The sequence below is a fragment of the Mus caroli genome, chromosome 13 (assembly GCF_900094665.2).
Source record: "Mus caroli chromosome 13, CAROLI_EIJ_v1.1, whole genome shotgun sequence".
NCBI classification, from domain to species: Eukaryota; Metazoa; Chordata; class Mammalia; order Rodentia; family Muridae; genus Mus; species Mus caroli.
In genome coordinates this window covers 92259192-92272139 of record NC_034582.1, presented here as the reverse complement: position 1 = coordinate 92272139, position 12948 = coordinate 92259192, and the positions used below count along the sequence as shown (strand labels likewise).

General features: G+C 46.8%; 1 protein-coding gene across 1 annotated transcript; it reads left to right on the top strand.

Moving 5' to 3' along the window:
• Positions 1–1083: 1083 nt before the first annotated feature.
• Tmem174 (transmembrane protein 174) lies at positions 1084–3496 on the top strand. Its single transcript, XM_021181094.2, has 2 exons — positions 1084–1794; positions 1976–3496. Exons 1-2 carry the CDS (start codon positions 1169–1171, stop codon positions 2079–2081), a joined length of 732 nt encoding a protein of 243 aa, XP_021036753.1. The 5' UTR covers positions 1084–1168; the 3' UTR covers positions 2082–3496.
• Positions 3497–12948: the final 9452 nt, after the last annotated feature.

The window sequence follows — 12948 nt, the reverse complement described above, 5'->3', positions numbered from 1 at the left end:
TTCTTTACAGCAGCCTGGTTTGGTTGCAAAATACGGTAGGTTCAGAAACTCAGCTGTTTGCCTCACCTTGGAGACTAGGAACTGTGCAGCCACCAGAGACAGGGCCTGAAGCCTGTGTCCAGGCAACATCTAGCCACATCTAATGTTCACACTGTTGGTGTGTGCCAGCAGCATAGCACACAGAAACTTCCCAGGGTGTCATCTCCTTACCATCCCTGACGTATTCCCCAGATGCAGAGAGCTAGGAAAACATGACCAGGACATAGGAGGGTCTCAGAGCTGTGTGGAGAGCTGACATTAAAGGGTTAAGTATTGGTGTGGCTGGAGTGTGACTCCAAAGCTGTGTGTTGCTCATCTCTTGAACTCATGCATCAGTGGTATTGGGAGATCAGGCCTTTAGGACATAATTGGGGATAGATGAGGTAGGGAGTCAGGGTGGGACCCATGATGGCATTAGTGTCTTTCTGAGAGGAAGAGAGATGAGGTCTAGTCGACTGTAGTGTTCTTATCAAATTGGGGTGGGGGATGGGACAGAAAGGAAATCTTTACTAGATGCTAGCATGCTGATATTGGCTCCAGAAAATCTCTGGAACTGTGAAAAAAATAACTCTCTTTTCTGTGTAAATGACTTAGCCTGTGGTTTTCTGTTAGCAAATAACCTAAGAGATTCATCTTCTGAAGTGGAAATTCCTTGCATGGTTAGTAAGACCTGGGTATGGACCCATTTCTGATGAGCCATCCAGCCCAAAGTCGGGCTTCAAGCAGGTGGTAGATACACCAAGGACTCCCTCCATATTGCAGGCAGGGCTACTATTTGCACACACCTTGCTTTGGTAGGACAGAAACAGGACCACAGAGCAAGTGCCGTGTGTGACTATTGAAAAGCACCTCCCAACATTGTCGTTGTCCTTGTCATCATCATCATTATCCTGGATGAATGAACATAAAATAGAAAGACAGATTGGTACTGTTCCACTTTCTGGAAGCCTACAAACAAACTTCAGACTTCATTTCTTGGACCTTTATTCTTCTAAACAAAGTTCAGCCCTGTGTATGTTATACTCTGTTAACCACGGAAGCCCAAAGGTCCTTCTCTAACTAACCGGAGCCTGTGTTCCCCACTCTCACACTCTGTTTCCTCTCATGTTGGACAGTCGTGTGAGGAGCCATGGAGCACAGCAGTAATCGCCCAGAGGACTTCCCCCTTAACGTGTTCTCTGTCACTCCGTACACACCCAGTACCGCCGACATCCAGGTGTCCGACGACGACAAGGCAGGGGCCACTTTGCTTTTCTCAGGCATCTTTCTAGGACTGGTGGGGATCACGTTCACTGTCATGGGCTGGATCAAATACCAAGGTGTCTCCCACTTTGAATGGACCCAGCTCCTCGGACCCATCCTTCTGTCGGTCGGAGTGACATTCATCTTGATCGCTGTGTGCAAATTCAAAATGCTATCCTGCCAGTTGTGCTCAGATAACGAGGAGAGGGTCCCGGACTCGGACCAGACTTCCGGAGGACAGTCGTTCGTTTTCACTGGCATCAATCAGCCCATCACCTTCCACGGGGCCACTGTGGTGCAGTATATCCCTCCTCCTTATGGTTCTCAGGAGCCTCTGGGAATGAACGCCACCTACCTGCAACCCATGATGAATCCTTGTGGTCTCATACCTCCTAGCGGAGCAGCGGCTGCCACACCAAGTCCCCCTCAGTACTACACCATCTACCCTCAAGACAACGCTGCGTTTGTGGAGAGTGAGGGCTTCTCTCCTTTCGTGGGCACTGGATATGACAGGTATGCCGGGCCCTGGGATGCTCCCATTCCCCCTCCAGTTCTGCATCACAGTTATGGTCTCTGGCTGTGTTTGGACTTCCAGGAAGGTGATGGGGACCGTGAATCTTTGCGCAGCCTGCCACCGCAGGGTGGTGGCAATGGATCTTTGCAAGTACACCTGTGTTTTGTGCTCATGTTTCAGGCCCGACTCTGATGCTGACCAGCTAGAAGGGACGGAGATGGAAGAGGAGGACTGTGTATGTTTCTCTCCTCCACCGTATGAGGAGATATACGCTCTACCTCGATAGAGACTGCAATGCTAAGGGAATGGACATTTAAGCCCTGTGACGTGATACTTGGGGAGTTTATCGCTGTGATCTTCAGAGTTTAGGTGTCAAAGCAGCTCAGGAGATCTTACAGATGTCATTCAAGGTGGGAAAGAAGTGTCCCGAGACTGCTAAATTAAGCTGCCCTGGTTAAATTCCCCTATGCTCTGGTTTTGAATTCTCTCAGCTAAGAAACCCTCTGCAGCTGGAGAGTCGCTCTGTGGTAGAGTGATTTTGGAGGCCACACAGTGCCTTGGGTTTGATCTCTAGAGCCAGAAGAAAACAAAAACAAAAACAAAAACAAAACAAGACCTCTCTACATAAAGTGCAGGAGGAAAATTCACCCGTTTCCCCATCCCCCACCCGATATCCATTTGAAGGATATCTTAATTTTGAAGGATTGTCTTAGTTTTAAATCCGGCAGCCATGGCAGCTCTCAGACTGACGAAAGGGAGGCTGGCAAGCAAGCAGGGAAGAGAGTAGGCTCAGGTAGAAATTTCCCTGCACCGCGCTGAACCTTCTGCAGCAGAGTGACTTATCTTAGACAACTTGGGCTGTTATCTGGTCTCCCTGGAAGCCTTTGGATCTTGAAGAGTTTGTAAAAGAAATAAAATCCATTAAGAAATAAATGAATAATTAGAGTGGGATAAAACAGTGCCTCATGTTAGAATAGTGTTGGGTGGCTGATCAGACTGTGGAAGAGGTAACAGGAGGATTGTGAATGCCACCATGTGCTGTCCACTGAGTTACAGTGACCCCTGCTCCTGATGTTTTTCCTTTGCAAGGCTGAAGTTCAAGGCGTAATGTACATGAGTGAGCGCCTGCTCCCTCTGCCCACCCCCAGGCTGTGAGTCCCAGGCATGAACTAGCTCAGCCGAGTGGCTTACAGAACACAGGTACAGCTGAGTGGCTTACGGAACACAGTTATGCCTCCGATCTGTTCCACAGAGCCACGCTGCCGTGTCGCTTTGCAGTCATGAATCGTGGAGATGATCAGTCGTTTCCCCCCGACCCTCCCGGGAGTAGCGCTCACCTTCATTTGAACAAAGAAAAGCTGGTAGCCTTCAGCTTCCTAAGTCTGAACGGTGTCACCAACCACAGCCCAAAGCTGCAGACTTTAGGAGGTGTCCAAAGAATTAGAAAGAAAACAGCTTTCCAAAGATCAAAGGCCACTCAAGGTCAAGGTGGCTGCCCCCAAGAGAGATACAGGAATTGGCAGGTCTTGACGGTTTGGGTACTGTGCTTATAAGTGGGGTTGCTTTTACTCTCTATCAGAAGAGTCCAGATTTTTTCAAGGATATCAGTAAAATAATCTTGGTTTATTATTGTGATTCATATTATGCCTCAGGGACATTTTACTTGGATGATAACTAGTAATAAAAAACTAGACATGTCTATACTCAGTATACTGACTCTCCATCCAATATACTCATGAAGTCCTGGATACTTACTCTAGAGACTGTCCTGGAATTTACCATGTAACTATGTGGACTAGGCTGGCCTCAAAATCCCCAATTCTCAGCTAAGGGTATCTTAGCTAAAGGCCACTGACCTTAGGGAGGAAGTTAGGAGACAAGGGCATGGTAAAGCATCATCATTAATGGCATGCTGACTGACAGACAACACAGCCCTTCCCCCCACACCTCTTCTCTCCCCATCCACACCTCCTTTTATACTTATGACTTTGGTCATAATGAGCATCAACAGGAAAATGTCAGAGAAGGGCATGTGTACCAAGCTGGGTTGGACAAGGCAGACAGTTGTTTTGGTGCTGCTGAGAGTCATCTATTCAGCAATGGCACCTCTGGGGAGCTTAGCTCCAGGCAGCAGATTATTCACCGGCACTATTCCAGTCCCTGTGCCTAGGTGTCATTTATGCCTCTAACGATGCTTCAGGACGAATGTCCTCAGGAGTTCAAGGTGCATGTGAGATTTGTAATAGTTGGGGGAATCAGACAATTGGGATTTAGGCATTAGGAATGAAGCGCAGTTGTTGTAATGCTTATACGGCTTGCCCAGAGCCCTGGGTTTGACCCTGTTACCACATATGCTGGACGTAGTGGCCCATGCCCGTGATGCATGCACTCTGGGGCAGAAGCAGAAGCAGAAGGGTCAGTCTAGTGGGGAGCTAGACACTGGTGACATTTCTCTATTATGTATTATGTAGAGAAGCCAAGTCAGGACTGTTGCCCTGGGCAACCCTAGGGGGCGCTGTTCACAAGATCAGTCAGGCTACTGGTATTAGTCAAGGGATGAGGTCCACACAGAAACCTAAAGGAACATTCTTATTAGATAGAAAAGGAAGAGAGGATGGCACACACAGAGAGCAGCCTGGCAACGTGGTGTGGGAGGCAGCAGAAGAGACATTGTGTGGGTTGGGGAAACTGTCTTATCTGCTACTCCAGCCTTTGAAGGGAACATCCCTGATTTTCTTCCTGTGAGACAATCCCACTCTGTTTTTGTATTTGGGAATGGCTGAGACTGAAATATGGGAAGCCCACGGAGGGACACAGTGCCTGTGACCACCAGCTCCTTGGCTGACTCCTGGTCAGTCAGGATATGTTCCCAACAGTTTCTGGTTGCTGTCTAGATGGTCGCCTTTGATCTCTCTCTATCTTATCAAGGGTGAGACTGGCCTGGGCACAAGCCAGTCGCCTGTTTTTCTGTCTCCTCCACTGAGGAGCCCGGTGTCCAGCTTGCCAAGGACTTAGGCTTGGTGTGAAAGCGCATGGGAAGACAGAAATACTTCATTTTTTTCTTTTTGGAAAAAAAAAACCACTTTATACTAATGAACTCACAAATAGTAACTTTGTATGGTTTAAGGAGGCACGTGATTGATTCCCCAGACCCCCAGTTCTACACCATCTTGATGCTGTGACTAACTAGAGAGGTTTAACTGTACCTTTGCACCCAATACTTTCATCAATGATTACATTTTTTTAGATGAAATAACTTGGTGGTTAGGGCCAATTTTCCATTTCTTCAATTTGAACTTAAAAAAAAAGTTATCCTCTCTTATTGCCTTCCCACGGTACCACTGGAATCCTCTTTCCCACTAAGTACCTCTCCTACTGTGTGTGTGTGTTGTGTGTGTGTATTGCATGTGTATATATTGTATGTGTGTGGGCATTGCATGTGTATATTGTATGGGTTGTATGTATGTATGCATGTATGTTGTATGTGTGTGTATTGTATGTGTGCTGTATGTGTGTGTATTGTATGTGTGTGTTGTGTGTGTTGTATGTGTATGTATTATATATGTTATATGTGTTGTATGTGTGTATATTGTGTGTGTTGTATGAGTATATGCTGTATGTGTATGTTATATATGTGTGTGCTATATGTGTGTATTGTATGCATGTGTGTGTTTTATGTTTGTGTGTATTGTATGTGTGTATGTTGTCCGTGTGTATTGTATGTATGTGCTGTATGTGTGTGTGTTTTGTATGTGTGTGTATTGTATGTATCTGTTTGTTATATACGTATGTGTTATATGTGTGAGTGTTATATGTGTGTTTGTATGTATGTGTGTGTTGTATGTGTGTGTGTGTGTCATACGTTTGACTCATTGAGTTTCATTAGAGTCATTTACATGGGCATGGGCAAGAACTCTGTTAGACTAATCATTTGCGATCTGACATGGGTGCAGCACCTCACTGCACCACATGACCATCACTCAAAAATTATCTTAGCTTATAAAGCAAGGACTGCCATGCTGCTACTTCCTGAGGCTCCTGGGGGGGGGGGGGCGCGTGGGGGAAGGGTATCAGCATCTGAGGTTCATTGATTGGCCTGCTAGTCACACTGGCTGTAATGGCTGATGTAGGTCATGGGACCTGGCTGCTGGGTGCATCGGGGAGCCAGCTGGGATGGGGGCTGCTGGAGGTGGCAGAGCAGTAGGGTCTGGCCTGTGGACTGCTCTCACCTGAGGATTCTCATAGCATAAAGGGCCATGTGGGAAGTGAGTCGTTGGCTCCTGTGGGCATCCCACGGGTATAGTGACTCAGCAATCTGAAATGCAGGATTCTGTGGGAGTGTTTTAAAGAAGAGGGAATTGTGATGTTAGGCCAAGATCCAGAAGCCATGTTGGGGTGTAGTGACCTTGCTGGTGCTGTTCAAAGCCAAGTGGCCAGAACACTGTGAGCCAGCCGTCCCTCCTCCAACCACCCTGAGCCTCCAGTGGGGTTGTGTGGGTGGGCCACCTACAAAGAATTCAAAATATTGTTGAAAAGGCTTTTGAGTTGTAGGGAAAAAGTGGATTTTTTGTTTTGTTTTGTAGTATACTTTATTAGTTGTTCTAATCCCACACAGATAAGACTTTTCAGTTTAATACTGTTACCCCTGTAGCACAGATAAAAGTAAGTTCAGCATTTTTTGGTAAATCTATCAATTCCTGTGGCAAACTCAGCATGGTAAACTATTTTTCTAAAGTTGGCAATACAGCTAGTTTCTAAAAATTATATATATCTGTGTCTGTCTGTGTGTGTCTACATGTATGTTTGTACTAAAAGACCAATAACAGCAGTTATAGAAACATTCAGAACACTTCACTGAAAAAAAACAAAAAACAAACCATAGGTCACACTTCATGGTGCAGGTGGGCAGAGGACACCCAAAGGCCCGCTAAGCACGTGACATGGCCTGCCTGCAGCAGGAGCCATTACAATTTGCAAGCGAGTGGTGAATAGGAGAGAAAGAGAAGCAGACCAGTTTGAGCAATGTGAAGGGGCAATGGACCTGGAGTCATGAAGGAGGAGAAGAATAGCCTATTGTGAGTACTGCTACCTTGCCACCTGAGGCCATGGTGAAGTCATAGCCCTTGCAGGGGTCGGTGTCGATGTCCACGGCTCATGTTACCACTAAAGACCACGTGTACATTTCTGGTCTAGGCTGCCACCTGGTACCACATAGATGCTCAAGAGCTATACAGAGCTGGCCCTGCCTCTTACTAGCTGTGACACTCTGGAGAGCCGTCCCCACCTCTCACAGGCAGCAACAACTGGAAGAGAGATGCCCTTGCTAGGGGCATCACAGTGCAGCGGGCCCTTGGGTGGAGGTGGTGGGAGAACCGGTTCAGCGTCTCATCTGCCATGAGGTTCTCCATCCCTTTGGCCCTTGCCTCCCGCAGCAGTTGGGAGAGCTGGACCCCAGGTCACGAGAGCAGATGAGCTCTTCCAGTCTCTCACCAGCTGTAGCTCTTGAGAGAGCAGGCCCTGCACCTCGCCTGGGCAGCACAGTAGAGCTGGCTTCAGAGGCATAGGTGCAGGTAAGCCGGCCCTGAGGGCATGAGGGCGGGAGAGCTGACCCTACTCCTTGCCAGCCGCAGCACAGGGAGAGCAGCCGAGGCAGGCAGCGCTGGAGAGCTGACTGCTGGGGTGGGTGCTGGAGAGCTGGAGGACTGACCAACTCAGCTACCATCCAGGCCCAGATCAGGGCTCTGAGTTAGCCCACCCCAACATCTACCCCATTATTGAACTGCTGGAATATGTGAAGGAACCCGTCCTGCTGATCCAAGACTGCAGGATCCGGCAGCAACAGGATATCTATCCTAGAGGAGTCCAGGTAAGGATCCAGTATTGATGGGGCTGCAGAAGCCAGAGACCTCCACCAGACCTCGAACTAGATTCATTGTAATGAACATTTGCAAATAAAGATGTGTGGACAAAAGGGTGTAATATACTGTGGGACACGTTGTGACACACGGCAGCTTCCACTGTGAGATGTTTGTATGCTTTGTTTTGTTTGGTTTATTGTTTATTTTTGTGTTTTTTTTTTCCCTTTGGGGAGAAGGTTGCAAGGGTAGAGGGTGAGTACAAAGGCATGGGGAGATGAACGGGATCGGGGTGCATAAAGTGAAACTCACAAAGAATCAATAAAAAGTTTTTTGTTTTGTTTTGTTTTTAAATAAAAAGAGTAAAAACCAAAATACCTAGAAAAGAACATGGCTGTAAGAGAACAGAATCAGCTCAGGACCCCAGTACCAAGTTCTCAGCACAAAGGAGATTTCTTTGCCCCAGAGAGACAAAGGGCGGGGATAAGAGACAAAGACAGGAGACAGGACAGGGAGAAGGGGAAGGGGACAGGGAAGACAGGGACAGGGAAAGGGTATTTGTCCCAGAAGGACAAAGGCAGGCCTGCCCCGTAGGAAAATGGTGGTTAATTAAAGGTCCACGAGGAATCCCCATGTTAGGATGAGGTGTTTAATTTTGATTGGCATATGATTTAGGTGAGCCAAAGGGGGCTTTTGATGACTGGACTTCAATCTTCTGATAGCTGGACCTTGGTAGTCAGTCTCAGGAAGAGGAAGTGACCAAATAAAGGGTTAGACCTTGGGGGCTAGTGTTAAGAATGTAATGTGAGGTAAAGTTTTGTTTGTTTATTTTTTATTTTTATTTTTTTATTATTTATTTTTTTAGTAAGGCAGAGGGAATGGGGAGAAGAATAAGGCCTGTCAGAGCCATGTCTGCCGTTCTCGGGCTGGCTAGAGGCCCTTCAACAGTTCTATTGATGTGAGACCTGCCCCATTTCTTTTTTATTACCTCTCAATTATCATCTGGACGGAGAACATTCTGGTAGCACCACTGAGAACAGCTCTGATAAGACCCATCACTACTGTACATGGTAGGGCAAGTGTAAGCTGATTTACAGGCACAGAGGTAAGACTCTGGCCTGTATCTACAGTAGTGAGGAGACACAACTGAATGGGGACTGTGCATTTCCCAGCAGAGGGAGGGCCCAAGGATGGAGTGGAGAAAAGGTTTGCCAATGAAGCAAGTTAGTCCCTTAAGAACTTCCTAGATGGGCATGGTAGCTCTCTCCTGTAACCTCAACACTTGGGGATGGGGGTGGGACATTGAGGCAGGAGGATCCCCACAAGTTCAAGGTTAACCTGGGCTACATAGGGTCTCAAAACAACGAAAAAGAAGTTAACATTATCCAGAAGCATCAGGAGGCAGCTGTGGCAACCGAGAGCTGCTGATGCCTTGGGTGGGGCAGGCATGAGTTCCTGCTCTCTCTAGAAGCCAGGCCAGAGCCCCCATGGGCAGATGCTTCCTTGAGCCCTTAGGGCACATCCCTTCTCTCCCCAGCCTGGGTGGGGCAGATCCCTCCTGCAATGTGGGACAATACTTCTGCAGGTGCAAGTCCCCCTGAGGTGAGGGTGTGGGAGTGGGAGGGTGGAGGGACCTGCCACCTCCCCTGTCATTCCCCCTGTCACCTCCTCCTTCTTCCATTGAGCCAGGTGTGTAGCGACTTTCCAAATTCACCTTGTGGTTTTCTGTCCCCAAAACATCCCTTGCAGCTTCCCCCTGGCTCTTCTTGATTTGGTAGAAATAAAGCCTCTAGTGTGTGGAGTGCTGACCTCGGGTGTCTGCTCTCAGCTTTCAGCCCTGTGGGATCCGGCCTTGTTTACTGTTAGATCCGTGGCGTAAGATTTCACTGCACCTCAGTACTGTGGGGGGCTGTGTCCCAGACAGGTGTCCCCTCCAAAGCCAGGGCATGGAAACCTTCTCTCAGCCATGAGCTGAGAGGCTCCAGCGTCCATCAGATATGGTGTGGGCTAGATTCCACCTTTCACGAACAGCCTGCATACTATCGATATCTTCATAACCATGAACCACTGACTTCCACAGTGGCCTCCCTCACCAGCCCTGTGCACCGCCAAGGTTCTGCCCCTCCATGTTTAGTAACAGGTGTGAGGGAAGTGTATAAAAACCTCCCAAAAAGATGGCTGCTCTGCTTCCTGCTTGTTCTCGGGGTGTGTGTGTGTGTGTGTGTGTGTGAATGTGTGCTTGTTTTGAGATGGAGTCTTGCTAGGTTGCCCCAACCGGTCTTGAATTTGTAGACTTGAGTGACCTCTTGGCATTGTATCAGATATGACTACAGTATACAACCCCATGTATGGCATCTGGAGCTCTTTGTGTGTGTGTCTGCACATGTGTGTGTATGTCTACCGAGGTCGGAGGTCAATCTCTGGTATTATTCCTCAGTTGGCATCCACCATATTTTTTGAAGCAAGGTCTCTCTTTGACCTGGAACTCACTAGGTAGACCAGGCTGGTTGGCAAGCGAACTCCCAAATGTGTACCTGCCCTTCCCTCTCTGGGGTTGCAAACACGTATACTGCCAAGCCTGCCTTTTAAAAATTGGTTAAAAATCTGGGTCTTAAGGCTCAAAGCCAGGTCTTCACGATTGTGTGGCAAGCACATTCCAAGCTGAGCCATCTCCCAGGATTTCCCTTCTTGTCTTTTCTTCTCCCTTCCTCTTTTCTTTTTTAAAAACAGGGCTTTATTATGTAGTCATATTCGCTTCAAATTCATGATCCCTCTGCCTCAGCCTCCAGAGTGCTAGAATTATCTGTATGCACCACTATGTCTGGTCTGTTTGTTTGTTTTAAACATGATTAATATTGTCAAATAAACAGAATATTGGTGATAATAATTTATGAAATCTATGTACCCATCATTCAACCTCATTGTTATCAGCTTACAGCACAGTCACCTGGATAGTTTTTTAAATCTGTCAAATGATTTCATCTAAAATATTTTCTTAAACTGGGTGGTGGTGGCGCACACCTTTAATCCCAGAACTCTTGTGTATCTTTAAAGAACAGATTCATAAACAATCACAACACTCTAACACCTCTCGTAACACTTAAGAAGCGTAACTGCCTCGCGTCATCAAACATCCAGCTCTTAAGCAACTGGCCCTCTTTTCTGTCCAATTCTTGCCCTTTTTTTGATTTGCATGCATCCCAATACAATGAGATTCATTTACTTAGTACCTACCTACCTAAACATCTAGCCATTTTATAGCCCAACTTGGGTGGCAGTTGAGGCAAACTCATTTTACTTTCCAAACAAAAATGTTTTCTGAAGTTTTCCTATTTCATATCTGTCAGGCTTCCAGAACTGTAGGGTTTCTATGGCATCTGTAGATTTGGACACTACTTTAAAATACGATTGGATTCCCTGTCCCAACCGAGCCCTACAAGATCCATGACGAGAGAAGGGACTTGGCTGTTGGGGATGATCTCTCACAGAGTAGTTCCAGGAGCATCACAAACCCTTGCTTGACAAGCATCAATATTTTATTTTAGAGACTTATTTATTTATGATATATACAATGTGCTGCCTGCACACCAGAAGAGAGCATCAGATCCCATTACAGATGGTTGGGAGCCACCATGTGCTTGCTGGGATTTGAACTCAGGACCTCTGGAAGAGCAATCAGCGCTCATAACCTCTGAGCCATCTCTCCAGCCCAAGCTTCAACACTTTTGACCTGGTCAATACAATTTTTTTCTTTAAAAATCTCCATCTAGGAACTATAAAACTCCTTTGAATGCCTCAAAGTCAGGAGCTAATCCTCTTTCTCACTCACCCTTTATTAAAATATTGCCCTGTGTGTTTGTACTCTCAGGAGTGCACACACATCCATCCACCTGTATTCTCTTATTATGCCGTCTGATTGATAGATTTCTTCCCCACTTACTGCTTGTAAATCATCAAAATTTTTATGTCCCAAGCAGTCAGCAGTTGGCTATAAAATCAACAGAAAGCTGCAGTAAATAAAACTTCGCTGGGTCTGCTGTGGAAGAACCGATGACAAACCAGAAGGCAGCAACGCCTCGGGACCGGTTCTCACCCGCCCCCGGAAGCCGCAGAGGTCTCAGACCGGGAATTTTGTTTGTCTTGAGCGTTTAAGAAGATAAATGACCAGATGAACTGGTAAGGAAATCCATTTCCTGGGTTTCTGAAGTTTTCCTCTAACAAGGAATCTGCCCTGTGTTGCAAAACCTACCCGGGTGTAAATCACAGACTCAAACGAGAATGTGTTCTCCAGCCCGCGTTCATACACGAGGGAGAGGAGAGGAGTATTACCCAGTCCAACTCTCTCATACCTTAGTTCAAAAGAATAACATTTTCAAAATGGACCCAAGAGTGATGGATGCGGATCATCTCAGCATTAAGAAGGCACAGGCGAGTTCTAGGCCAGGCAAACTAGGGTTACAGTAGGGACATTAGTAGCTTGCTGTAGGGACACACTCAGGTAGAAATGTTGAAGGTGCAGAGGCAGGAGGATTGTGAGTTCTCAGCTAGCCTGGGCTATATATTTTCTCATTTCCCCTTGAAAGTAAAAGAACCCAAGAAATAAACAAATAAATATGTACATACATACATAACTATGACAATATACTTTTGTATGTTTAATATTTTTATACATGGAATATCTCTTAAGCTACATAAAAAAACTGGTAATGACTATTTCTGGGGTGGAAAAGGAAAGATTCATTTTTCATGTTATTCAGTGTGACTACTGACTTTTTAAAACTCACATTCATACATCATCTACCCATACTCATCTTTAAGACAGAGGGGGAGGAGGCCGGCGACCTGGCTCAGCGGGTGAAGGTGCTTGCTGTGGAGGGCTGTTGACCTGAGTCCACTCCCCAGAGCCCACACAAAGGTGGAAAGAGAGGACCAACTCTATGATTCTGTCCCCTGGCCTATGCATGCACACGAGGACATGTGTGAATTCACATGCATCCATCCAGGTAGGTTTGTGTTGCTGTGATAAACACTGGGACCAGAAGCAACAGGAGCGGGAAAGGGTTTGTTTGGTTTTCATGCCCATCGCTGAGGGAAGTCAGGGCTGCAACTCAAGCAGAAGCAGAAGCAGAGGCAGGAGCATGGACGGGAGCTGCTTACTGGCTTGCTCTTATGGTTTGCTCTGTTTGCTTTCTTATTTTAGATCTAGTTTTATTCTTGTGTGTGTGTGTGTGTGTGTGTGTGTGTGTGTGTGTGTGAGAGAGAGAGAGAGAGAGAGAGAGAGAGAGAGAGAGAGAGAGA